Raw genomic sequence first — 27,590 nt, 5'->3', positions numbered from 1 at the left:
CACATGCATGCACACACATGCTTGCACACAAGTGTATGCACATATGCACAAGCCAGATGCAACCCTCTAAACTCATGTCACGATCCACTAATGGAGTGGGGCTATGATTAAAATGACCTCTCAGACCTGCCCTTGTGGGAAAGCTGAGATCAGGAAGGTCAAGAGGCCTGCCCAAGGGCACCCAGGATATATGCAAATTCAGACTAGAATCCGATGTCTAGTTGCCAAAGCTATGACTAACCTAGACAGCGTATTAAAAAGCAGAGACATCAGTTTGCCAACAAAGGTCAAACACACAATAAAATTTAAAAAAAACCAAAACTATTTTTTTAATGTTTTGCTCTGGGAAATCCCAGAACCTCAGTATTCCCAGGTCAGCATCAAGACAGCTTTCGGGTTGCCAATTTACATCATAAGAAACATTACAATTTCTTGAAAAAAAAAAAAAAAAGACCAGAAATCAGAGAGGTTGAGTAATGAGCCTGAAACCACACAGCTTGAGAAGCCAAGCTGGCATTCAAATGAGGTGCTATCTGGCCTGGAAGGCCACCATGGCACGATTGTCTGTCATCTTCTCCCCACCCCACAGAGGAAGAATGAGGTCCAGTGCTTGGCTAGAGAGGATCCCCGAGGTTTAATATGAGCCCCAAAGAAGGATTGGCACTCATCCCAGGAAGCCTTCTAGTTACTAATCTGCACCTTCATCCTCCGAGAGAGCATGGTTAACGCTGAGTCTAGTGCCCCCAACAGCCAAGAAAGAGATGCAGGCAATCCCCCATGGCGGAGGAAATATCTGTGGTTACTGTTAGTCTTGAAAAGAAATTTTATTTAATATCTCTGTAGCAGAATTATGGGAGTCACTTTTGATTCTGCTTGAGTAAAAATTCTCTGCAAGTTGGTAGTGACTGCGGAACTGAAAAGTTAACACGTCCTGGGAAAGCCACTCTCCTGGGGAAATAAGACTGATCTTCAGGGATGAGGAGACACACGGCCAGCCTGGAGTCAGGGGTGCGCTTTCAGCCCCAGAACAGGCGTTCTTACAAGTGGAGGCCAGGAACCCTGGCCTTCTTGATCCAGTGACATGAGTCACTCTCCTGGGATTCTCTGGTAGGCCCAGAGAGTGTGGGTGTGGGGCTCCTCCAAGCCCAGTGGGACCACCGAGACTCCAGACCTGGAACCACCCTGGGAAGCCCAGCAGAGTGGGTGAGCTCCATGCTGTAGTGAGGGGAGCAAGCTTCCTGGCCCAGGAGGAGCTCTCTGAGGGTGACTAGATGCAGAGAAAGTTGGGAAAGTATTGATAAAGAGGGTTGTAGCTCCTCAAGTTTCTTTTCAGGCAGTAGACGAATTTCTGGTCGCAGGCGCAGAGCTGCTTCTGGCAGCGGGACCCGTGTTCTGCAAACAGGATGCCAAATGCAGGATGAGAAAGGAAAGAGATGCTCTGAGACACTGACTCCAGGCTGGCCCTGGAGCAAGACTTCCTGCTAGCCTGAGTGGACACCCCAGTCTCCTTCCTACTCTCAGCCTGAGGAGGGCACCCAGCTTCTACCCTGAGGGCGCTTAATCGGATGGAAGGGGCACAGCCGCTAGCAGCCCAGGGTGAGGTTTGAGCCCAGGGAGACCCAGCTCCTGCCCTCAGAGAGTCTCCAGTCTGATGGAGAACACAGATGCCCTCCAGAGTTCCCAGTGTGATGGTGGAGACAGCCCTGGCTCTGGAGAAACTCCAGTTCTCAGAGAGGAGATGCCATCCCTAGATTTAACTTTGAACTCAGATGGACCTGAGCTTGAATTCCGACTCTAGCTGTGTGCACTTGGCAATCCTTTGAGTCTGCTTCCTCTTCTGTAAAATGGGGGACACTAAACCCACCCACAGGAAGCAAAAGGAAATATGCAGAGCACCTGACTCCTAGAGCATGTTGAGCCTAAGACCTTTGGACCTGTCCCTTGGAGGTCAGATACAGCTGACTTGCTGTATCCTGCCTCTCTTGCCCCCATCTTTGCCCGCCAAGATACAGACCAGCTGAGCTCTTGGGACAGCTGACCTCAGAGACAGCAGGAACCCAGGCTCTTCGGGTCACCTGAATGGAGGACCCAGCCTTACCGCAGATGACCAAGCCACGTGAGACCCTGTATCTGTAGGCCTGGGTCAAGACGTCGCAGTCTTGTGTCTCCAGCTGGGCGTAGCAGTGGTCATGTTTCCAACAGCACCTGTCGATGCAAGAGCCTCAGATCCCGAGCAGAGGGCATCTGTCCCTTGAGCAGAAGCCACCATGGTGGTTAAGGTCTGATCAAGAAAGAATCTCATAGTGGCTAAGTCTTTCCAGTAGGGTTGCCCCACACTTGTACCAGTTCACAGGCTGGCTCTTTCCTCCTGGGCCCATGGGGAGACTACATATCCCAGCCTCCTTTGCAGGTATGTGTGGTCACATGACTAGACGGGTGGCCAGGGAAATGCACAGAACTTTTAGACCTACCCAAAGAAACCTCCCACTCTGTCATCCTCCACTCTCTCTCTCTCCATCTCAGCAGGAAGGAAATGTCCCAGCTAAGGGCCCTGAGGCCTTAGGGAGAGTCACAAAACAGGAGAAATCTGGGTCCTAGAATTGATATGTGATTCACATAGTGAAGTGTGCAAAAACTAAACTTCAAGGATGATAGGCATGGACAACTGTATTTTTTTTTTAGATTTACAGAAAAATTGAGGCAATTGTACCAAATGCCCCCTTTTACCCCACACCTAGTTTCCCCTATTATCAACATCTTTCAGGAGTATAGTACATTTGTTACAGCTAACAGATAAATTTGCTGGTTGTTATTTAGTCACTAAGTCGTATCCAACTCTTTTGCAACCCCATGGACTATAGTACTAGGCTCCTCTGTCTGAGGGATTTCTCAGGCAAGAATACTGGAGTGGGTTGCCCTTTCCTTATCCAGGGGATCTTCCCGACCCAGGAATCGAAACCGCGTCCCCGGCATCAGCAGATGGACTCTTTTCTACTGAACCACCAGGGAAACCCAACAAACCAATATTGATACATGATTAAATAAGCATTAATTAAATAATAACATATCACTGTTGATTCACTAATCCTCAAAGTCCATAGTTTTTCTTAGATTTCCTTAGTGTTTACCCAATGTCCTTTTGTATTCCAGTATCAGGTAAAGGACACCATATCACATGCAGCTGTCCTGTCTCTTTAGGCTCATCTTGATTGTGGCATTTCGTCACACGTTCCTTCTTTTTGATGACCTTGACAGTTCTGAGGAATGGTAGTCAAGTCTTTTGTAGGATGCTCTCCTACTGGGATTTTGCTGATGTTTTTCTCATAAGATGGGTTATGGGTTTATTTTGCTGCCTATGTTGTTCCAGTTTTGGCCATTGGGAGCTCTCTTGTTTGGATCCTATGCTCTTTGACATATTCACATCAATGTGGGGTTTGGTTTAGGTTTATTTTGTTCAAGTCCTTCGTTACTCTTGGGCACTACAAAAAGCTCTGGTTCATCTTGTATATTTCCTACCCAATTCCTAGGGTCAGTCATCCATCCAAGAAGCCTTGGTTCCTCTTATTGGAGAAAAGTATTGGAAACCAGGTCTGGGTACTACATGTTGCTCATTGCTTCTGGAGTATTGTTTCTTTTAGGGCCTTTCAGCTGACAGAGCAAAAAATATGTGTGTCTGTACTGACCCATGAATATATACATATCTTTACATATTTCTACATGTAATCATCTGCATCTACATTAAATTTTATGTTTAGTTGCTAAGTCATGTCCAACTCTTTCGAGACTCCACGGACTGTAGCCTGCCAGGCTTCTCTGTCTATGGGATTTCCCAGGCAAGAATACTGGAGTAAGTTGCCATTTCCTCCTCCAGGGATCTTCCCAACCCAGGAGTTGAACCCACATCTCCTGCATTGCAGGTGAATTCTTTTACTGTTGAGCCACCGGGGAAGCTCCTATATTAAGCTAGCCAGGAGTTTTTACTGAAGTCTTCAACTCTAATCCATCATCACATAGAACATTCTAGCTTCCTGTCACTGCTTGTCTGGTCTGTAAACTCCCACTCCATCTGCCCTCCACTTGTTGAAATATCCCATCTCTTTATACATGTTTAGCTGTATAAGAATTGTTAACCCTGCAGGTTGTATTTTGCAAAGAGCAATCTCTCCCATATCACATGTTCTTCTAGAACACTGCCACTCCCCAGTCAAGAAGTGGAAACTAGGCCCCCTCTATCTTAGAGCCGTTGTGACTGTCTAGACCAAGAGAAAAACAGAAGTGACGCAATAGCATTTCAGAGGCTGAGTCATAAAAATGCCATGCTGTCTTGTCATGCAGCTGCAGACCACTCCCCCTGGGAACCCAAGAGTCACCGGGCTGCGGGGAAGCCCACACAGCCTTAGAGAGGCTTAAGGGAGAGGGCCTGAGGCCCCCAGCCCACAGTCTCAACTAAGCTCCCAGCCAGGAGGCAGTGACAACTCACCAGCCTTAGGAGTGCGCCGTCTAGAAATCGGATCACCCAGCCTCAGAGGAGCTGCCCAAGCTGAAGCCAGGTGGAGCAGAGACAAGTCATTCCACCAAGCCCTGCCCAGGTGGCATAACCTTAGCCAAATAAATGGTTGTCATTGTTTTAAGCTACTACATTTTATGTAGTGTTAAGTCAACTGATACACTAGCCACTGAGATTCTGGAAGTTACTGGATGCATCTTGGGCAAGTCAGTTAACCTCTTTAAGACCCAGTTTTCATATCTATAAAAATGGTGCTTAAAAGCTCATATTTCAGAATTGATATTGAATTAAACGAGATCATGTGGGAACGGAGCCTGGAGCCTAAAGTGCAGTTATGACAATTGGCTCACCAATCAGTCCCATCCAAGGGGGTGCCGCGACCCCCCCAGCCACAGTAACAGCCGTAGAAGCCATAGTTCTCCAGGGCGGGCTTTCCAGTCACTTTCTCAATCATTGACTTCAGGTCCAGCAAGCTCCCTGGGACAGCAGGCAGAGCTGAAAGACAGCCCGTGTCCCCGGATGAAGCCCAGGCAGGCCTGCTCCCACCTCCCCACATGCTCCCACACTTCCTTTCACCCTGGGGCTTGGAGGGACCAGGATGACCCTTTTTTACCCTCCCCTTCATGGGCGAGGAATGAGAAAATTGAAGGCAAACAGTATAGAGAAGGGGTTAGAAGTCTGGATGTAGAGAAGGAGCCACTGACTTCAGGTCCCGGCTCCATCACTAATGCGGGTATCACTTCATCTCTCAGAGCCCCAGTTTCCTCATCTGCAAAATGGGGGGGCTTACAATGAATGTCTACCTTTTGGAGACACCATGAGGGTTGAAACAGGGTTAAGTATGTACTTCTCAAGCACAGTGACAGACACATAGTGAGTGACCAAGGAATACTGGGGATAATGAATATGATATCCGTATGCAGCAGGCAGACAGGCACTTCCTGTCTCTCCTGATGATACACCCTTCCCTCCCTGAAACGAACACTGTTTGAACCAGGGGGCACAGAACCCTAGGGCAGCGTGGGACCTGCAGAGACACGAAAGCCAGCCCCCTCACCTCACAGATGGGAAACGGCGGCTCAGAGGGGCAGCTGCCCTGCCCAGGGTTTTGCACTAGGCCTCCCGCTCCTCCTGCAGTCTCTAGCGATCCGGCAAAGCACCAACAGGACAGCCTGTCAGAGGCCGTGCGCTTGGTGATGGGGCTGTAGGACAGGCCTAAACCCGAGCTCCCCTATGCTGGGCTGTCGCCTCTAGGTGGGAGAGGGGAGCAGGTGGAGGGTGCAGAAAACCTGGACAGGCCTGAGCAGGCAATGTCCAGGATCGTGGAATGGAATATTTATGTAAGAGTCTTGCTTTCTGATAGCTTTATTTTATTTTAATTTGGTATCAAAGTGAAACATCTGCCTCCCACATCTACAAGCCCCGAATCCTCCACATAGCACCATCTATCCATATCTCCCCCTAGGATCCTGCCCCAGCCCGGCCCGTCGGCCGTTATCCTGTGTCACGGATGAGGAAACAGAGGCTCAGAGAGGTGAAGGCTGTCACTGAAATTGACACGTTCAGGGCAGAGCCAAGATTCAGAATCAAGTCTCCAGGCCCTCCGTGACTGATCTCCTTCCCACCACCCTATTGTCCACAAGTTTAGGGCTCTCAGAGCAAGCACTTACTACAAGCCAGGAACCAAGCCAGCATGAGGAGGCCCTTCATCTCCAGGGTCTGGAAGAGAAAACACAGCCCATGACATGTCAATCAGCAGAGGTCCTCATGGCCTATTCGGACCCTGCTCCTGGCTAGGGAGGGCCGCTCCGTGGCCCACCAGGCCCCACCCTCTCATGCTGGGCAGTAAACAGGCAACTGAAACTTGAAAAGAGGAGGCAAAAACCTCGAGGATTTGACCCAGGAGACCTCTAGGAGGAGAGGGGCACCTGTGGGGTGTCGTCCCCATAGAGATAGGAGAGAATTTTCCCATCAGAAATGCCCCCAACCCAATTGTTCCTTCCTGAAAAGTGCTTTCCAATTATATCTTATGGCTGTGTTGGTATAAAAACAAATGCAATCCAGGCTGGATTCATTCTTATACATTCATGATATTATATTTATTTTTTCTCCTGACTTTAAAATTAAAATATTTTTAAGACTTCCCTAGAAATCCAGTGTTGAAGACTCTGAGCTTCCAATGCAAGGGGCATGGGTTTGGTCCCTGGTTAGGGAACTAAGATCCCACATGTCATGCAGTGCAGCCAAGAAAGTAAAAATAAATAAATAAAATGTGAAGAAGTCCTGTTTCTTTTTTAAAAAAATTAAAATAGTTTCATAGGCCCCAGGCACTGTGTGTATACCTAAAAAATAAGTCAGCCCTGGCTGTGCACAACAGTTCTGAAGGTTAGGTATCATTGTTCTAAGGGAGAAAAATTTGTACCCCTAAATGTTTCTCTTTGGTATAAGGGTTAATTTAGGCTGGTTATTTTTAAGAAACAGAAGGTTTCTTTTTACTTCCCTCTTGGCTGCCTTAAGAATTTAGATAGTCTATTCCAGGCATAGAGCTATCACCAGAGATATCTGCAAGAAATACGGGAATAGGTGTGGTGGGGGAAGCTTGACAGGGCCTAGGGATCAGAGTCCGCCCTGTGTTCTACAGTCTCTGCAGGCCCAGCAAACATTTGGACACCAAACATTTGCCTTTCCAACTTTATGTGAATTGCCTTCTTCCCCTTTGAAGTCCCAAACCACTACCCACAACATCCTCTTTGGTCTTTTTCGCTGAAGATGGTTATTTAAGGTGAGGGTTTGGGCCATTTTGATGAGTTCCTGTTTTCCTGGACCCCTCCCATGTAAATGTGTTACAAAATTTTTGTTTCATTCTCCTCTGTTAGTCTGTCTGACCCTGACTTGATCCTTAGACCAACCAGAAGAACTTCTAAGTTGGGTAGAGGAAAATTTCTTCCTCCCCAACAGTTCCCATTTGGCCAGTAAAGAAATGGAGACTCAGGGACTTCTCTGGTGGTCCAGGGGTTGAGACTCCACCTTGCAATGGAAGGGACTTGAGTTCAGTTCCCGGTTGGGGAGCTAAGACCCACACGTTGTGGAGCAGCTAAGGCCGAGCACCACAACTAGAGAGGCCGTGTGACGCAGCAAAAGAGCTCACGTGACCCAGCGAAGATTGCACGTCCTACAGCCAAGACGCGACTCGGCCAAGTAAATAATAAACAAATGTTGAACAGAAGAAGAAAAAGAAATGGAGGCTCAGAGAGTTGAAACCACCCACCAGGAGTCACACAGCCGGTAGAAAGTGGAGGCGGGGTTCAAACCCAGGCCTGGTGCACCCCTCACTGCCCCACACGTCTTCCATTCCCAGAGGGGTGTGTTCTCCTTTGAGCTGAGAGGATCGGAGTCCCTCACAAGCTCTACCCTGCGGGCCTGGAGACCCCAGCTTCCCTCCCCAGCATCTCCCTTGGGCAAATACATGCATCCCTAACTCAGAGTCCATAAACATCACACCAGAAGGCAAGGGAAATTCCTCCTGTCTTGGGCCGGTGATGGATTCTAACTTGGCCTCTTAGGAGTTTCTTACCAATGGCTGTCTGCTTCCCTTTCCTCTTTGGATCCCGAAGCCCTTGTTCACCCAGAGCTGCTCAGCTGGCCTGGGGTCTGCTGGGATTTCACTCTGATGCCCTGCCTTCTCTGATCTCTCAGTTCAACAGCCCCTCTGCTGGCCCTCTGCCCTGAGCCCCTGGCGCCTCCCAAGGCCTGGCTCCACACACACAACCTCCACCTCCTGAGGGCTCCCAGCGGCTGGGCTGGCCTGTCTGCGCCATCCTTAGTCCAGAAGCTCCTCTGAGTTCCAGGAACATTGCTGAGGGTTCTGTCCACCCACAGCGTCTGCTCTGACAGCTCTAAACAGCCAACGAAGATGACCCCGGACCCTACCTTCCAGGCCAATCTTCCTCACTGCTTCCTGGGGCTGTGATCGAAAGTGGACACCAGCTGCTGTGTACTGGGCAACTAAGACATTCCAGACACCGTCTGTGTCCGCTTAAACCTGCCAATGGCTCTGAGTGGGTGCTGTCAAACCTGCTGGCATGGGCTGCCCTTTAACAGTCATTTGTTGAATGAGAGAATAGCTGCTATTGATTTTAGATGAAGAAATGGACGCTTGGGAAGGGGAAGTGCGTTGCCCAAGGATTCAGCCTGGGACCATGACTCTATCCTTTGACTGGCCCTCCTGCACCGTTTCCAAGCAGCCTCTGTGTATTAATCATCTTGTTCATTTTCTGTACTCCATGACGCTTTGACATCTTGGGGACCCTGCTAGGCTCAGCCCCTCCAAGACTAGCTGATTCCTAGATAAAGCAAAAGGTTCTCCTGTGAACAAGGCTTTGACATGCAGACCAGCAGATCCTAAACTCCCTTGTCCAACCACTTCCTCTATCTCACTCTCACGCTCTGAGCTAATAAATCCCCTGGCCCGAATCACCCCAGGGCCAGGACCAGACTGCCAGGGATCACCCCTACAGCTTGACGTCTGCTTGAAGTAGGTCAGCTGGCCAGTCCTAACCTGCCTCCCCTGCCCAGTCTTGCCTTCTCCGCACCATCAGGCCATGTTTTCCCTCGTTTCTTCTGCCTCCTGAGAGAAGCCTGGTGCTTCCCTGTGTGGCCCTGCAAGGTGCAGTGTGTCCGCGTCTCTTGGAAACTGTAACAGACTATCTCTCAAATGCAATCGTCTCCTGATCCGTTGGCTTCAACATACCTGAAGAAAGCCAGAATCACAGGTGGACATCAGAACATCTTGGGACATGGCTTGTCGGCACTGGGGGAGCTGCACCAGGCCCCACAAACAGGGGTCTGAACACTCACAAAAGGTGCGTCAGAGAGAACGTGGCAAAGGCTGGAAAAACGGAACATCCGCGAAGCCCAGGCTCCCGGAGGAGGACGTAGGGTTGACTATTTTTATCAAGCAATCACGGAGGAGAATGAGCAAGGCCAAGAGATAATTGTGGAGTGGAGCAGAGGCTGCGGTAAGAGAAACAGGGAGAGAGGAGACAGCCTGACGGAAGCATGGAAACGTGGGGGCCGGGGGTGGCCAGGTCACCGAGGGGACAGGTCCTCCAAGTCCACGTGCAGCAGCCTCCCTGCTCCCAGGATCCCGCCCCAGCCCCGTTCCTGCCTGTCATCTGAAAAGGACGGGTAGCACTAAGCCCCCGCTGAGCCCTTCCAACACCGGGGAGGCCACATCTCTCACAGCCCCCTCCCTCGGCGTGCCCTCCCCCAGCCCCCTCGGGCCAAGCAGCCCCCAGAAGGAGACTCCTCACCAGCGACTCCTTTTCTCTGTCCTCTGGCTGGAGCAGAGGCAGGAACTGGGCCCAGCTGGTTTTAAGGGCCTCCCTGCCCACTTCCCACACCCTGCCGGGGTCAACTCCAGGCTTCCTATTAACGCACAGAAAACCTTACTCCACCCCTCAAGACCCCTGGGGATTTTTTTTCCTCTCTGTGTAGAGAAGCAGCTATTTCCTGACCCAAGTCGGGGGCTGGGGTGGCATTCAGGACAGACACGGAGGCCACTCACGGTCAAGGTTCTTCTCCATCAATAGCCCATTTTCCCCTGACATCCCCCCGCCCACACACACACACACACACACACACACACACACACACACTTTTCTGAGAAGCTGTGAGCTCCTTCCTCCCTCTGCCTTTGACTTTTTCCTCTCTCTCTCCCACCATGAAGGCAGCATCAGAAAGAAAGCCCCTCTGAGGACCCTCATGAACCCTTCTCTTCCCAGGACCTAGACAAAACCAGCACCATGCCCTGGAACCCCACAAACTCATTTCAATATGGAAGGTATTTATTGAGTGTCTACTCCCTGCCAGGTTATTGCTGGAGACCCACTGTGAATAAGACGGAGACCCAGTGCCCAGGAGCCTCCCTTCTGGTTGGGAATATAAATAAATATACAGTATGTCCAAGGGCCTTACCTTCTGTGGGAAAAAGTCCCCTCTGTTCTTTCTCATTGTTTTTTCTCAACCCATTCCTCCCTCTGCCTACGGGTATACACAAGCCTCTTCCTTCTAAACCAAATGAAAGGAAGCCCCCCCAAAAAGAAAACATCCCTTGCTTCTGCCAACCTCTCTCCAGCTTCCTCTTTCTTCTAAAGGCCCAGATTCAGGACAGAGATACCTCTTCTTGCCCATCACCCCCTCTCTTCTGAACCCCTTGCACCTGCATTCTGTTGCATCCCTAAGACAGCAGCCAGGGGTCCCCCAAAACCTGGTCTAACCCAATCTTGGGCTTCTCCCAAACACTCCATCCCACTGACCACCTCCTCCCACTTAAAACTCATTCCCTCTGGTCTTTGAGAGGCCACAGTGTGCCCTCTGCCCTCCTGCGGCTCACCCCCGTCTCTCTTTGCAAAGGGCCTGCTCTCCCCTCTCTACCTCTCTCGCAGGGTGGGTTATCCCTGTCCAGGGATTCAGGTCATATTTGTACACAGGTATATAAAGAAAGCTGAGCACCAAAGAACCGATGCTTTTGAACTGTGGTGTTGGAGAAGACTCTTGAGAGTCCCTTGGACTGCAAGGAGATCCAACCAGTTCATCCTAAAGGAAGTCAGTCCTGAATATTCACTGGAAGGACTGTTGCTGAAGCTGAAACTCCAATAATCAGGCCACCTGATGCAAAGAACGGACTCATTGGAAAAGACGCTGATGCTGGGAAAGATTGAAGGCAGGAGGAGAAGGGGACGACAGAGGATGAGATGGTTGGATGGAATCACTGACTCAATGGACATGAGTTTGAGTCAACTCCGGGAGTTGACGATGGACAGGGAGGCCTGGCGTGCTGCAGTCCATGGGGTTGCAGAGAGTCGGACATGACTGAGCGACTGAACTGAACTGAACTGAACTGAACTGAAATGTCCCAAGAAATCCCTGACCGTGAAGCATCTGGCACTAACTCTCACACAACAGTAACCTTGACTGGAGAACAAATTATTGAATTCACAGAGGAGAAAGTACAATGTCAGGTCAAACAGCCTGAGCTGCCCGTCAGACAGAGAGGGCTTGAAACTGAATGTCAATTCTGACTACTCATGTCACCTGACCTCTTGAGGTCTCAGTTTTACCATCTGTAAAACAGGACAATAACAGGAGCAACTCCATTTCATAACTGTGGTGATTCAACGAGATGAGGCAGGCAGAGGGATTCGGCACAGTGCCTGGCATCTAGGAGGTATTTACTGATCACAACTGCTATAAATATCACTGCTGTTATGTCTCTCCACTAAACTGAGAGCCCCATGAAGATATGTTCTGGGTCGGTTTCATTTCTGCACCCCCAGCATCAGGCACATAGTAGGTGCGCAGGTAGCTTTGTTGAGTAAATGCATGACTCCTCTGGCTCTAGCTTCATTCTCATTGCACTCCCCTGGCCCACACTTTAAAATATAATTATTAAATATACTTTTATAATTATATAAATAATATTATATTGGTTTATATTTATATATAAATTATATTTATATAAAACAGTTTAATTATAATTTATATATAAAACAAAATATAATTATAATTTTATTTACATTTAAGTATATAATGTATTACTTATATAAGTACTTATATAATACATATAAGTACTTATGTAATGTATTATTTATATATAATGTATATATGTATAAATACATATAATGTATTTATAACTAATGACTATTTTAATTTATATAATTTAATATACATTTAACATAAATAAACACAATGAAAATGCCAATACTTGCCCAATGTTTTAGCTCAATGTCCTGCAGGAACCCCAAAACTAAACTCACTGTGTCCCCCTTGACTCAGCACCCCCCACCTCCCCTGTCTCTGGTAATGGAACCAATCATTCAGGCTTCAGCATTAAAACACTCAAAACGCTTCAAGTGTTTTGAATGTTTTAACTCTTGAATGCAGGATTCTTCTCCAGTTAGTTTCTGACCCCAGCACTCAGAACAACACCTAAGCCACCGTGGGGTCCACAGGAAACGTCTGTGGAATGAATTAAAACCCCATAAGCATGCTGAGCCACTTGGCGTGTCTGTCTCATGAAGTCTTGTCCAGGGTCAAAGACCTGGGCAGCTGTTGACACCTGATACTGTCTTTCCCTGAGACCCTGGGTGGCTGAAACACCCCTAACCTCATCAAACTATTTGATGCCTCCCAGGAGGCTGGCACATAGAATAGGATTGCCCGGGACTCACTGCCAGAAAGTCTACATTGAGTCTTCCTCCTCCAGGAAGTTTTCCTTGATTGCTCCTTCTACAGGACACTTGCCTGTCTCTGCAAGGTAATAGAACTCATCACACACACTGTCCACTTTGGTAATTCCTGTTGGAAGGAATGACAAGGCTAACAGCTCAGGAAGGAAGAAGAGAAGAACTCAGTATCAGTGAGCTTCCATAGCACCGCAAGCAAAAGACAAGTTCGGTGTTCATGACCTTGAAAGTGAAAGTGAAAGTCACTCTGTCGTGTCCGACTCTTTGCAACCCTATGGACTATATAGTCCATGGAATTCTCCAGGCCAGAATACTGTAGTGGGTAGCCTTTCCCTTCTCCAGGGGATCTTCCCAACCCAGGGATCGAACCCAGGTCTCCCGCATTGCAGGTGGATTCTTTACCAGCTGAGCCACTAGGGAAGCCCAAGAATATTGGAGTGGGTAGCCTTTCCCTTCTTCAGGGGATCTTCCCAACCCAGGAATTGAACCGGGGTCTCCTGCATTGCAGGCAGATTCTTTACCAACTGAGGCATCAGGGAAGCCCATTCGTGACATTAACTCTCACAAAATCTTGTGGGGGTACTGTGATCCCATTCTGCCAGTAAGGAAACTGAGGGGCAGATGTTAGTTTGCCCAAGGTCACACCTAGTAAAAAGTGGAATCAGACTCTTAAGCCTGTCCTGTCACTCAAGTCCAAGAACTTTCCATTACACAAAGGGGTTGAAACCCAATAAAGACATAACGATTGGGATTTTCCCAGGAATCCAGCATAGTGTCACATGATTTCCTTATAGACCAGATGGAGAAGTGAAAGCTGATTTCGAGTTACAGTTCATAATTACCAGTAATTGATGAGTCGAATTGGATCTTTGGTTATAAACTTTCAACCCAGGGCAGTATGTAACCGTTGGAAATGCTTTGCTTGTCTTACAGAGTTCCTTTTAAAAAATGGAGTCAATAGCTAATGTATAAACATTAGATCTCAGCCTGAAATCCAAAGTTCCAGCTTCTGTTTAAAAGATCTGGCAGTCCTGGCTCTGGAGTTGAGAAGTGGCTGCACCCACAGGCTGAACATGTGTTTGGCTTTGCCGTGGTGGGCTTCCCCATTCCTCTGCCCACCCTGACTCTTTGCTGCTCTCTGCCTAGTGGCCTGTCTAGGGGGTCTGCCATAGAACTCAGTCTTGAGTTCCATCCTCTCCACATGTTCATCAGCAATGGGACAGGGAGTGTCGTGAGAGCAGAAACCATCTCTTCCACAAACGTGTTTCAAGTGCCGCGCTCAGAGCCTAGTACTTAATAATTGCTCAGTAAATACCGTATAAGCCCCTTAAAGGAACTCATTCCAGGATGAAGAGGTTACTGAAGGCTTTCTGAAAGAGGAGGTGCCTTGGCTGAATCTTTAAGAGTGGGTTGGAAAGCTTGGAACTTTGTGCACTGCTGGTAGGAACGTAAAATGGTACAGGTGCTATGGGAAACCGTATACGACAGCTCCTTAAAAATTAAAAGTAGAGATACTGTCAGTTCAGTCCATCGCTCGGTCGTGCCCGACTCTCTGAGACCCCGTGGACCGCAGCACGCCAGGCCCCCCTGTCCATCACCGACTCCTGGAGCCCACCCAAACTCACGTCCACTGAGTCGGTGATGCCATCAACCATCTCATCCTCTGTCGGCCCCTTCTCCTCCTGCCCTCAATCTGTCCCAGCATCAGGGTCTTTTCAAACGAGTCAGCTCTTTGCATCAGGTGGCCAAAATATTGGAGTTTCAGCTTCAACATCAGTCCTTCCAATGAACACCCAGGACTGATCTCCTTTAGGATGGACTGGTTGGATCTCCTTGCAGTCCAAGGGACTCTCAAGAGTCTTCTCCAACACCACAGTTCAAAAGCATCAATTCTTCAGCGCTCAGCTTTCTTTATAGTCCAACTCTCACATCCACACATGACCACTGGAAAAACCATAGCCTTGGCTAGACGAACCTTTGTCGGCAAAGTAATGTCTCTGCTTTTTAATATGCTGTCTAGGTTGGTCATAATCTTCCTTCCAAGGAGTAAGCATCTTTTAATTTCATGGCTGCAATCACCATCTGCAGTGATTTTGCAGCCCCCCAAAAATAAAGTCTCTCACTGTTTCCACCGTTTCCCCATCTATTTGCCATGAGGTGATGGGAATGTTGAGCTTTAAGCCAACTTTTTCACTCTCCTCTTTCACTTTCATCAAGAGGCTCTTTAGTTCTTCTTCACTTTCTGCCATAAGGGTGGTGTCATCTGCATCTCTGAGGTAACTGATATTTCTCCCAGCTATCTTGATTCCAGCTTGTGCTTCCTCCAGCCCAGAGTTTCTCATGATGTACTCTGCATAGAAGTTAAATAAGCAGGGTGACAATATACAGCCTTGACGTACTCCTTTTCCTATTTGGAACCAGTCCATAGTTTCATGTCCAGTTCTAACTGTTGCTTCCTGACCTGCATACAGATTTCTCAGGAGGCAGGTCAGATGGCCTGGTATTCCCATCTCTTTCAGAATTTTCTAGTTTCTTGTTACCCACACAGTCAAAGACTGTGGCATAGTCAATAAAGCAGAAGTAGATGTTTTTCTGGAACTCTCTTGCTTTTTTGATGATCCAGCGGATGTTCGCAATTTGATCTCTGGTTCCTCTGTCTTTTCTAAAACCAACTTGAACATCTGGAGGTTCACAGTTCATGTATTGCTGAAGTCTGGCATGGAGAATTTTGAGCATTACTTTACTAGCTTGTAAGATGAGTGTAGTTGTGCGGTAGTTTGAGCATTCTTTGGCATTGCCTTTCTTTGGGATTGGAATGAAAACTGACCTTTTCCAGTCCTGTGGCCACTGCTGAGTTTCCCAAATTTGCTGGCATATCGAGTGTAGCACTTTCACAGCATCATCTTTGAGGATTTGAAACAGCTCAACTGGAATTCCATCACCTCCACTAGCTTTGTTCGTAGTGATGCTTCCTAAGGCCCACTTGACTTCATATTCCAGGATGTCTGGCTCTAGGTGAGTGATCACACCATCATGATTATCTGGGTCGTGAAGATCTTTTTTTTCCTTTTGGAGAAAAGGAAAGATATTCCCATTTGAATGCAGAGTTCCAAAGAATAGCAAGGAGAGATAAGAAAGCCTTTCTTAGCGATCAATGCAAAGAAATAGAGGAAAACAATAGAATGGGAAAGACTAGAGATCTCTTCAAGAAAATTAAAGATACCAAGGGAACATTTCATGCAAAGATGGGCTCAATAAAGGACAGAAATGGTATGGACCTGACAGAAGCAGAAGATATTAAGAAGAGGTGGCAAGAATACACAGAAGAACTGTACAAAAAAGATCTTAATGACCCAGTTAATCACGATGGTGTGATCACTCACCTAGAGCCAGACATCCTGGAATGCGAAGTCAAGTGGGCCTTAGGAAGCATCACTACGAACAAAGCTAGTGGAGGTGATGGAATTCCAGTTGAGCGATTTCAAATCCTGAAAGATGATGCTGTGGAAGTGCTGCACTCGATATGTCAGCAAATTTGGGAAACTCAGCAGTGGCCACAGGACTGGAAAAGGTCAGTTTTCATTCCAATCCCAAAGAAGAGTTACTATGTGACCCAGAAATTTCACTTCTGGATGTGTGTCCCAAAGAATTGAAAGTAGAGTCTCAAAGAAATATTTGTACAATCAGGATGATAGCAGCATTCTTTACAATCGCTAAAACATGGGAACAACCCAAGTGCCCAGTGACGAGTCAATGAACAAATAAAATATGGTGTCTACACACCATGGAATAATACTCAGCCTTACACAGGAAGGAACTTCTGAAATAAGTCAGTCACAAAAAGACAAAGACTGTATGATTCCATTTATATGAGACACTTAAGAGTAATCAACATCCTAGAGACAGAAAGTAGGTTGGTGACCAGGGTCTGGGGGAGGGAGAATGAGGAATTAATGTTTAAAGGGTGCAGAGTTTCAGTTTTACAAGATGAAAAGAGTTATGAAGATGGATGGTGGTGGTTGCACAACATTATACGTGTACTTAATGCCACTGAACTATGTACTTCAAATGGTTAGGATGGTAAATTTTAGGTTCTGTGTATTTTATCACAATTTTTTAAATGAAAAAAAAAGAGAGTGAACTGGAGTTCACCAGGACAAGACTGTGAGGCAGGTCATTCAGGTAGAAGGAACAGCATGTACAGGAGTCATAGGTATGAATTAGGATAGCTCATTCAGGAAACTGAAAACACATGGGGTAGACAAGGGAGTTCAGTCAGTTCAGTTCAGTCGCTCAGTCATATCCAGCTCTTTGCAACCTCTTGGACTGCAGCACGCCAGGCTTCCCTGTCCATCACCAACTCCTGGAGTTTACCCAAACTCATGTCCATCAAGTCCATGATGCCAAGGGAGTTAGGCAGTGATATTCTAGTAAATATTTAATAACTGGCTCTCCGGGGGGTAAAAAGTCCTGATTTTTAACGTTTGCCAATTTCTGTGGTGTAAATGCCCCCAGCCTGGTCAATTTCATGCTACTCACATCATTCACCGAGTGCAGAGCTGGGAACGCACTGCGGACTGGGGCACGGATTGCTGTCGCTCAGTCGCTCAGTCGTGTCTGACTCTTCTCAACCCCATGGACTGCAGCACGCCAGTCCTCCACGCCAAGCACTGAAGACAAGACTTCCTTGTCCTTCACTGTCTCCCAGAGCTTGCTCAAACTCATGTCCATCGATTTGGTGATGCCATTCAACCATCTCATCCTCTGCCGTCCCCTTCTCCTCCGGCCTTCAATCTTGCCCAGCCTCAGGGTCATTTCCAATGAGTCAGCTCTTCTCATCAGGTGGCCAAAGTATTGGAGTTTCAGCTTTAGCATCTGTCCTTCCAATGAATATTCAGGGTTGATTTCTTTTATGATTGACTGGTTTGCTCTTCTTGCTGCCCAAGGGAATCTCAAGAATTTTCTCCAGAACCACAGTTCAAAAGCATCAGTTCTTCAGCACTCAGACTTCTTTATGGTCCAACTCTCACAACTGTACATGACTATTGGAGAAACTATAGCTTTGACAATAGAGACATTTGTCGGCAAAGTGATGTGTCTGCTTTTTAATACACTGTCTAGGTTCATCATAGCTATTTTTCTCCAGGAAAGAGGGGTATGGCCCCTCTTGATTTCCCAGAAAAGGGAAGTTTCTATACGTGTATAATAAGAATTTAGGAAAGGTGGGAAAGGCTAGCTGAAAAGATGCACCTGAGTGGGTCACAAAGAACCTTGGGTGTCGGTCAGGCTAAGGAGTTTTACTCTGTTCCTGAGTGTCCCAGTATGACCTCCATCTGTAGCAAGATGATGTGAATTCACTAAGAAGGGACTGAATAGGTCTTATCCCAAGATCCCTGAAACTGAAACATACAAGGACAGGGTGGGGTGACACCGCTCAGCAATCATCTGAGTGATCCCCATGCCCAGGACCAGTCAGATTACAGAGGCAGCAGCTGTCTCCATGGTGATAGCAAGGGTGGGTGCCCAGAATGAGGTCCTAGCTGATCTCACCTGGAGGGATGTGCCTGGTCCTGACTCCCAATTTCAGGAGGGCTTCTGGAAAACTGAGGATCTCTGCATCTCAGGATGCCTGTCAGATGGAAGGAATGGGGGCCACCTGGTATTTGGAAGTGGGCTTGTGGTACTCACCCTCTGTCTCCAAACTCCTGAAGGTTATTTGGGGATAAAGGGCAGCCTAGTTGTCCCACATGGCTGCATTGCAGAGCCAGCCCCAGAGCCAGCCCCAGGCCGGGGCGCACCAAGGGGTCTGATTTGGGCTAGAGCCAAAAAGTTTTTTCTAGTAACTCAAGTGTCTTGAAGAAATAATGTGCTGTCTTGAGAGTGGCAAGTTTCCTGTCCCCAGAGGCACTTCTTGTTTACTGCTTTTCGGAAACAGAAATGTAGTGTGTGGGGTGGGAGGGGTGACTGAGCGAGCAGGTCATGACCCCGCTGGACTTCACAGGAAAAGGAGCTGCCTTGAAATATCAGGAACACAAGAGATTCACCAGAAACATGTGATGTCTGTTGCGCCAGTTAGGAAGGTTAGGTTCCTAGGTTTGTAAAAGTATTTTTTAAATTACATTTTAGCAAGAGTTAAAAAAAAAAAAAAACAGACAGAGACTTCCCTGGTGGCCCCATGGTTAAGAATCCACCTGCTGATGCAGGGGAAAACGGGTTTGATCCCTGGTCTGGGAAGATCCCCCATGCCAGTGGAGCATCTAAGCCCATGTGCACAATTGCTGAAGCCCGCATGCCCCAGAGCCTGTGCTCTGCAAGGAGAATCCTGTGCACCACGACTAGAGAGCCGCCCCGGTTGCTGCAAGTAGAGAACTCTCGTGCAACAGCACAGAGGCTGTGTGCCAAAACAAACCCTCAGCCCAGTCAAAAGTAAAAAAAAAAATATATATTAAAAAAAGATAACATTATTTAAAAAAAAAAAAAAAACAACAGAAAAAGCAGGAGCCGTTCAGTTGCTCTGTAGCGTGGAGAGAGTTGTCAAATGCTCTGCACGTCCACCTTCTGCTTCAGCATGAAAGGAACCCACGTGCAGGGCAGGAGACGCAGGAGATGCGGGCTCCACCCCTGGGTCAGGAAGAGCCCCTGGAGAAGGGAATGGCAACCCACTCCAGTGTTTTTGCCCAGGAAATCCAATGGACAGGGGAGCCTGGTGGGGTACAGTCCATGGGGTTGCAAAGACACGATTGAGCAACTGCACCTTCTTGGGTCCCCCTTATGCTCATTCATGCACCAGTCACATCCAGGGATGTTGTAAGAGCAACATCTCTTAAGTGGGACATGGGCTAGATGAGCTCCAGGTCCGACATTCCGTGACAGCGGGTGCTCTCGTATCAACCTGTTCATGAACATTCCAATCTTTTCTCCGGAGAACTGTGGCACTTGCTGGTCCCCTACAATCCGAAGGGTTGCGAAGAGTCAGACACGACTGAGCGACTAAGCAGGCAGCAGCACTGCCTAGAATACTAACACTTAGCAAGACTTGGTGCTCTTCATTCCTAATCCTCCAGGTCTCATTTTAAATGCCTCCTCTTCCAGGGTGCCCTCCCTGACCACCCACCCAAGGCAGCTCCTCCTTCTCTTCCATTAATTCCATAAGGCTCTGTTTTTTTCCCTGCATGGCACTTATCATCATTGTCTTTTTTTTTATTATGTTGTATGCAGCTTATTATTTGACCATTTTTTTCCTTTTGCAAAGCTATAGATGATTTATCTATTAACACTTAGGTACAAATAATGAAAATTTTATATACTTGAAATGATTTCATGTTCAGTGATCATAGTCCTCAAGATTAAACCAACAAATCATAGAAATATTCCAATGCAAAAAAACTAGTAAATTGGATTTTTTTCTTTTGTAAACTTCCACCAATTATCAACATTCAGCTAACTTTAACTTCTCCCATTAACTTAGCAAAACTTGAGTAATTTAGCAGTTTAGTAACTTCTATTTAGCAATTTCTCATGCCCATTTTACCTTTCTACAGCTCGGTAGCACTTCCCATTATCTCTAACTCTCTTTGATGTAATTTTTTTTTTTTTACTTGCTTATGATGTCTGTCTCCTACCTCTTCCACAAGAGAGCAGGAAGCTTCTCAGTCTTGCTCTTCATCACAGTATCAGCTGCTAGCACAAAGCCTAACACTTATTTGGTGGCCAACACTTATTTGAGGGGTGACAATGATTGGAAGGATGAATCACTTCAGTCTGGAGGGAGGAGCAGCTCCACTGGATTTCAGCCATGACATGAGTTGGCTACAACTAGAGGCGCTAAAGAGCCCCTTCATGAGGGTGAAGGAAGAGAGTGAAAGAGCCAGCTTAAAACTAAATATTAAAAAAAAGAAGATCATGGCATCCGGCCCCATTACTTCATGGCAAATAGGTGGGAGAAATGTGGAAATAGTGACATATTTCCTCTTCTTGGGCTCTAAAATCACTGCAGATGGTGCCTGCAGCCATGAAATCAGAAGACGTTTGCTTCTTGGCAGTAAAGTTAAGACAAACCTAGATAGTGTGTTGAAAAGCAGAGACGTCACTCTGCCGACAAAGGTCCCTATAGTCAAGGCTATAGTCTTCCCAGTGGATGTGAGTGCTGAACCATAAAGAAGGCAGAGCATCGAATAATTGATGCTTTCATACTGTGGTGTTGGAGAAGACTCTTTGAGAGTCCCTTGGACAGCAAGGAGAGCAAACCAGTCAATCTTAAGGGAAATCAACCCTGAATACTCATTGGAAGGACTGATGCTGAAGCTGAAACTCCATTATTTTGGTCATTTGATATGAACAGCTGACTCATTGGAAAAGTCCCTGATGCTGGGAAAGATTGATGGCAGAAGGAGAAGAGGGTGTCAGAGGGTGAGATGGCTGGAAGCCATCACTGATGCAGTGGACGTGAACTTGGGCAAACTTCAGGAGATGGTGAGAGACAGAGAGGCCTGGTTTGCTGCAGTCCATGGGGTCACGAGAGTCGGACACGACTGGCTGACTGAACAACAGCAGTAGCAGTGAGCTGGCTGCTTGCTCTAAAGATGCACACAGCCAGCCCTATCTTCAGCTGTTACACACGTAACAGACTCACCTTCAACTTTCACCAAAACTTTTGCTAAAAATGCAAATCCAAACACCTACTTGATAGCAAGGACGTGTTTTCCTTTATCTTTGAAAAATCAGTTCAACTATTTTGCTGTCAAGAAACATTCCCTGAACTAGCCTTCCTCTCTGACTGTTTCTGTCGTTCGCCCCCCTGGCATGCTCTTCACCCTCCTTTTCACCTGGCAAAGCCTACTTGTTGTCCCATGCAGAAATGGACCCTCTGTTTTGGAGGCGGAGGAAGCCCTAGGACCACCTGTGGCTCTGAAGACCCAAGACCTAAGATCCCAGGTTCTAGGCTCATAATCCTGAGGTGCTCAGGATTCCAGGCCATTCCACTTGTTTTCAACCCCAACCCGACCCAGCAACCACCTTCCGAGCCATTCCTGTGGGCAGAGCTCCGGTGTGGTGGTAAGGAAGCAGACGCCAGAGCTCAATTGAGAGGTCGTGATGTGACCCCTAACTGTTAGGATGGGGTAGATGAGGACAGGTCTTTAGAATGCCTGTGGCTCCTAGAAGAACATCTGAACTCCTTCCCCAGGCTTACAAAGAGGGGCTGCCTCTTCAAGATGGCTTCCCTGATTCCTGCCTGGCAGAGCTCGCGGCTTCCTCTTCTGCTCCTGGGTCAATCGTCCTAACCTCTGTGCTGCCGAAGTCAGAAGATCCGTCTCCCCGTCAGGCACGCGGCCCCTCATGATCTGCTGCACGCCTTTCCAGGCTTGCCTTGGGTCCACCCAAAACCCAGTGCGTTGGCAGGAAGAAGTCTGATGCAACCCCCCGCCAGTTCCCCGATACAATGGCCCTCTCCCCCTCCCTTTCCCCTCCCTCTCTCTTCCCCCTTTCCCCTCCTTCCCTTCCTTCTTGTTACCCCATCCACTTTCCTCTCTTCCTCCACTCGTACTCCTCTTTCTAGACTTCCCACACTTATCATTCTGTCACTATTTTGTGAGCACTTATGTGCTAAGCTCTGGTTCTGGGAAGAGCAATGAACTAAAACAGATGAGGACTATGGCTATGAGAACTTGTGGCTCCCATGGACTTTGCATTCTGGTAGGAGCAGACAGAACTAGACAAGTCAATGAGAAAAACACAGAATTCGTTAGGTATTAATATGGAGAAAAAACCAGGAAAGGAGGAATGGGAGTGGTGTGTGTGTGCGTGTGTGCATGTGTTGGTGGGAGGGGGCTCATGGTGGGAGTAACCAATTTAATAGGGTGGCCAGGAAAGGACTTGCTACAGAGGAGACGTGAAGGAGGGGAGGGAGGGAGCAGGCTATAAGGACACCTGGAGAAGGAGTTTCCAGGTAAAGAAAGTGCAGAGGTCCTGGAACAGAAGCACGCCTGTAAGTTGGAGGAATAATAAGGAAATCAGGTCTACCTTTGCTAAAATAAAACCTTCTCCGAAGCCGTTGCCCCGCTCCAAGCTGGGTAAGTTTCCTGTCTCTGTGCTCTCCCAGCAACCTGCGAGCTCCCTCGTCACAGCATCAGCCACGCTCCATTACGCTGTCTCCCCACCAGACTCTGAGCCGCGTGGGCACTTTCACTCTGACCTTCCAGCACCCAGCATAAGGCTTGTGCTCTGCTTAGTCGCTCAGTCCTCATGTCCGACTCTTTGCAACCCCGTGGACTGTAGCCCGCCAGGCTCCTCTGTCCCTGGGATTCTCGAGTACTGGAGTGGGTTGCCATTTCCTCCTCCAGGGGATCTTCCCAACCCAGAAATCAAACCCACGTCTCCTGTATCTCCTATTCTGCAGGTGGATTCTTTACTCACTGGGCCATCAGGGAAGCCCTTAATACATGTTTATTGACTGCCTAACTGAATCAACCAACGAATGAACAAATTAGGCTATGTGAATACTTGAGGGTGTCTTGTTCACCTCTACCCCTGGCAGCATCTAGGAACCTAGAAAAAAATGTTTGCTGGATGACTAATAGAAATAGCTAATGCTTATTAAGCACGGACACCATGCTAAGTTCTTTATGTGGCTTAGCTCATTTGTCCTTAAAGCGATCCTTTGAGCCAGGCACAACTGTCAGATGCAGTTTGCCAATTAGGACCATGAGGTTCAAAGGTCAAGATATGGCTCACCCAAATCAGACAGCTGGTAAGTGGCAAAGCTCTGCATTGAACCTTGTAAATTTGACACCCAAAGCCATGTCTACTTAAACCAAAGTTAAATTGCCTTCCAGAGATGGGGCCCTGGGATTCGAGGGAGAAAGGGCTAGGTTGAGACAGAAGAAAGAAGAGGAAAAACCTCCCTACAAAAGCAAGGACTGGCATCTTCCCCATCTGTTTTTCTCCCCACGAGTACCAAAGTTTCCGGCACACAGAGGATGTTCAGTAAAAGTTAAGGACAATTAAATAGTTGTTGACAATTCCTTTTCCCAAAGAGGAAAGTTTTGTGTGGTTTGAGTTAAAAGAAATTCTTTCAATTCTGTCAGACTAACATGAACACAAGTCCCAACTTGAACCCTATGGAGATAACCCTGCCCAGTTTTGCCCCTAATCTTAGGAATGAGCTTCTGGGTAACCTTCGTCTGCTTTTAGGTGAGGCCTTGTCTCCTTAACGGCATGGCTTGGGACTTCCTGGCAGTCCAGTGGTTAAGGATCCACCTGCCAATGCAGGACACATGGGTTTGATCCCTGGTCTGGGTAGATCCCACCTGCTGAGGGATAACTAAGCCCGTGCCCCACAAGTACTGAAGCCTGTGTGCCCAGAGCCCATGCTCTGCAACAAGAGAGGCCACCACAATGAGAAGCCCCCGGACCGCAACTAAAGAAAGCCCGCGTACAGCAAAGAAGACCCAGCACAGACAAAAGTAAATAAATAAAATTTAAAACATGAGCGACTCGGCCCACAAGGTTTGATGCACTCTGGGTAAAGGACGCCACAGCCCAAGGGAACTCCCCTCAGGGTCTGTGCCCTGCCCGGCCCTCCCAGGGGCCCCTCTCTGGCCCCTTAGACGCCACCTTCTCAGCCCGTCCCACTCCCGCGTTTTGGCCTGCGGTCCCCTGGCCCACCACTGACCTCTCTGGCCTGGCCTCAGCTCCTGTTCCCCTGAGCAGCCTCACTGGGCCGAGTCTGCAGCCCCAGGCCCTGCTGGCTCCCCACTTCCAGACACAGCACTGGGGTCCACGGGCTGCAGATCCCAACGGGTTCCAGGCCTCCAGAATCCTAAAGTCGTGAATGAGAGGGCGCGGCGAAGGCAGTCCCGGAGGTGAGGAGGAGGAAATTCTGCCCAGACCCAGCCGGGCACCCCTCTGCTCAGCCCCCAGCTCTCCTGGCAGATGCAGGAAGTCCAGCAAGAGCCTGGAGCCTGGGACTGGCTCTCCTGCCAAAGGGGCCTGGGCAGTCACCCAAAGAATTCCAGCGGGGGTAGATGTGAGTCCTGAATTATTCAGGTCACGGCCTTATCCGGCTGCACAGGCCTTGCTAATCCCCTGAGCCTGGAGGGATCGCGGCCACCTCGGCCCTGAGCTCGGAACTTTCTGCGGGATCTGACAGTCTGCTAAGTAACCTGACTGTTTGCATCCCTGGGCTCCTCAGTCTTGACGGAGGCAGGAGCCTGGACCCAGATCCTGGGGATGGGATGCCTAAGAAAACACGTGGGCAGGAAAGCGATCAGAAGGGAAAGTATTGAAGCAGTCGGGGAAGAAAATATACCTCTTTTTTTATTTTATTTTTTAACACCAAAAGCATTTTGTATGCAGTGTAGCCGATGTGCCAGCCTGGATGGGAGGGGGCTTGAGGGAGAAGGATACAGGCGTGTGTGGCCGAGTCCCTCCCTGTTCACCCGAAACCCTCACAACACTGTCTATCGCAAATGTACTTCTGGAAGCGAGTTCTGAGAAGGGGCATCAGTGGCCAGAAATTAAGTTGGTGTCATTCATTTCTGAATTCCTACCAGCATTATGTCCCGAGTGCCTGCCCTGTGCCAGCCGCTGGGCTGAGAGGCGGGTACAGAGACGAATAATGGAAGGGGTGGTAGTGGTGTGGGGAAGTCCTTGCTCAGGGAGCTTGGAGGTTAAGGATGGACAGAGCTCAGGAATAAGCCCTCCACCGAAAATCCTGCAGAAGTGCCGGGAAAGAAAGGCAGGAGCGGGGAGACGGGGGCCCGCCCAGTGCACGGTTATTAGCTAATAACTCAGCAGCCACAATAATAATGGTGGAATTAACATTTGTGGGGTGCTTACTGAGCACCAGGCCCTGTGCTGAACAGAACACGTGATTTATTCCATCTAATACAGACATTAACTCCGTGGGCGAAAGTGCTATTCAGACAGGGGTCCAGGAACTTGGCCAAGGTCGCACAGCTAACCGGAGCCTCCCAGGAGCTTAGAAGGACTCTTCATTCAGATTGGCAGCCCCTGGTTTGACTCGTATAGTGCCTGACACAATACAGATATTGTCTTCTTTTTTCCCCTCACGATCAGAGAGGGAGATAAAAGTCGTAAAAAGCAGTCTAGAAATGTATAAAGGTAAAAGTGAACCACAATCCACCCAAGTTAATCATTTTTCAGAACGATTTCTATCCTTAAGGATAATATTTAAAATAACCACAGTTAAGAATAATTTTTATCTTTCTTTTGGATTTAGTCCATATTTGTTTCAGGTTTTTGTTTTAAAAGATGTAAAGCCGTAGGGGAGTTTCCTGGAGTCCCAGCGGGCAGGACTGTTCTCTTTTACAGAACTCCGTGGCCGGGGTTCAAAACCTGGTTGGGGAACTGAGATCCCACAGCCACGTTGCAGAGCCAACAACACAACAACAATATATTAAAAGCTTATGCATTAAATTGGAATTCTTCCAGTTCCCCTCTCCTGCCCGATATCCAGCCTTCCTTCTTTGCCCACAGGTAATCGAATCCATGAAATTGATGTGTATCTACAAATAATATTTAACATTATTTCCTGGTTTTATTTCTATAGAAATGGAATAATAGTGAACTTAACATCTTGCAACTTGCTTTTTCCACTCTATCCATGGGCAGTCCTAGCAGTAAAGAACCCACCTGCCAATGCAGGAGACATAAGAGATGTGGACTCAATCCCTGGGTCAGGAAGATCCCCTGGAGGAGGGCATGGCAACCCACTCCAGTATTCTTGCCTGGAGAATCCCATGGACAGAGGAGCCTGATGGGCTACAGTCCATAGGGTTGCAGAGTCAGACATGACTAAAGCAACTTAGCACACACACACGCATCTACCCCTCTACAACCGTTTTCTTTTAAGGTATATATTGAAAAAGGCAACAATGCTGAGTCAAAGACTATTCACAGTGTTTTCCTGAAATTTTATTTTGAAAAATTTGAAATTGACAGAAAAGTTGCAATTATTAATTTTAGATATAAACTTGTTTATTATTTCCTAAACAAATAATTTATGATGAAATTCCAACAATAATAAGAACTTTGTCTAATCATAAATATCAGTCATTTATAGATAAATAATACAGTAATATTTAAGAAAACACTGTATTATTTAGAAATTCCTACCCAGATTTCTTTTTAAAGGACCATAACCATATCTACTAAGTGAATGGGGGAAATGTGAAATAGAAGAGCAGTTAAATCAAAAGACAAATATAATACCAATATTGTACACATGTATACAAAATTTAAAAAAAAATTTCCCTAGTACATTAAAAAAAAGTAATAGATCAACTGGGATGATTCAATAGGAGGTTAGCAGGAGGCAGGGGTGTACTGACTAATGTTTTACAACCAGTTCTGATGGGGAAAAAAAAACCCTTGATTTGTAGAGTTTGCAAATTTCTAACATGTAAGTATTTGCACTCTGACTCATTTCTAGCTACCAATATGATATCACTGAATGTGGAGGAAATGGGAAAGAACTGCTAAGTTGGATTATATTAAAGTAAAAAATAAATAAACTTCTGCTCTATAAAAGACACAAGTCAGAGACTGGGACTTGTATCCAAAATATACAAAGAACACCTGAAACTCAACAATAAGAAAACAACTCATTACAAAGTGGGCAAAAGGTCTGAGCAGACAGCTCACCAAACGAGAAGATATACAAATGGCAAAGAAGCATGTGAAAAGGTGTTCCACATGACCTGTCCCTAGGGAATTGCATATTAAAACAACCGGAACACACCATTGCCAAGGCTCAGATCCAAAATCCTTACAATGCCAAGTGTTGCTGAGGGCGTGGTACGGCCGGAACACACCCT

General features: G+C 47.5%; 1 protein-coding gene across 5 annotated transcripts; it reads right to left on the bottom strand.

Moving 5' to 3' along the window:
* Positions 1-304: 304 nt before the first annotated feature.
* PLA2G5 (phospholipase A2 group V) lies at positions 305-24,447 on the bottom strand. Of its 5 annotated transcripts, none has more exons than XM_061148073.1 (5): positions 24,425-24,447; positions 6,178-6,226; positions 4,858-5,002; positions 2,099-2,205; positions 305-1,392 (listed from the first exon to the last, which is right to left on the bottom strand). In XM_061148073.1, the coding sequence occupies exons 2-5, from the start codon at positions 6,215-6,217 to the stop codon at positions 1,268-1,270; spliced, it is 417 nt and encodes a 138-aa protein (XP_061004056.1). In that variant the 5' UTR covers positions 6,218-6,226; positions 24,425-24,447; the 3' UTR covers positions 305-1,267. The 5 variants fall into 5 exon arrangements, with proteins under 5 accessions (XP_061004056.1, XP_061004053.1, XP_061004054.1 ...); XM_061148070.1 differs by lacking the exon at positions 24,425-24,447 and adding an exon at positions 10,484-10,534; XM_061148071.1 differs by lacking the exon at positions 24,425-24,447 and adding an exon at positions 9,820-9,923.
* Between the last annotated feature and the right edge of the window lie 3,143 nt (positions 24,448-27,590).

The sequence above is a fragment of the Dama dama genome, chromosome 8 (assembly GCF_033118175.1).
Source record: "Dama dama isolate Ldn47 chromosome 8, ASM3311817v1, whole genome shotgun sequence".
Lineage (NCBI taxonomy): Eukaryota > Metazoa > Chordata > Mammalia > Artiodactyla > Cervidae > Dama > Dama dama.
This window is presented reverse-complemented; position numbering and strand designations above follow the sequence as displayed.

Coding starts and splice junctions, on each gene's coding strand:
- PLA2G5 (XM_061148069.1), bottom strand. CDS start 9,305: ATGTCCCAAGATGTTCTGATGTCCACCTGTGATTCTGGCTTTCTTCAG. Junction 5,003..6,177: donor GGCTTGGTTCCTGGCTTGTA/GTAAGTGCTTGC, acceptor GCTGTCTTTCAG/CTCTGCCTGCTGTCCCAGGG. Junction 1,393..2,098: donor ACGTGGCTTGGTCATCTGCG/GTAAGGCTGGGT, acceptor TCCTGTTTGCAG/AACACGGGTCCCGCTGCCAG.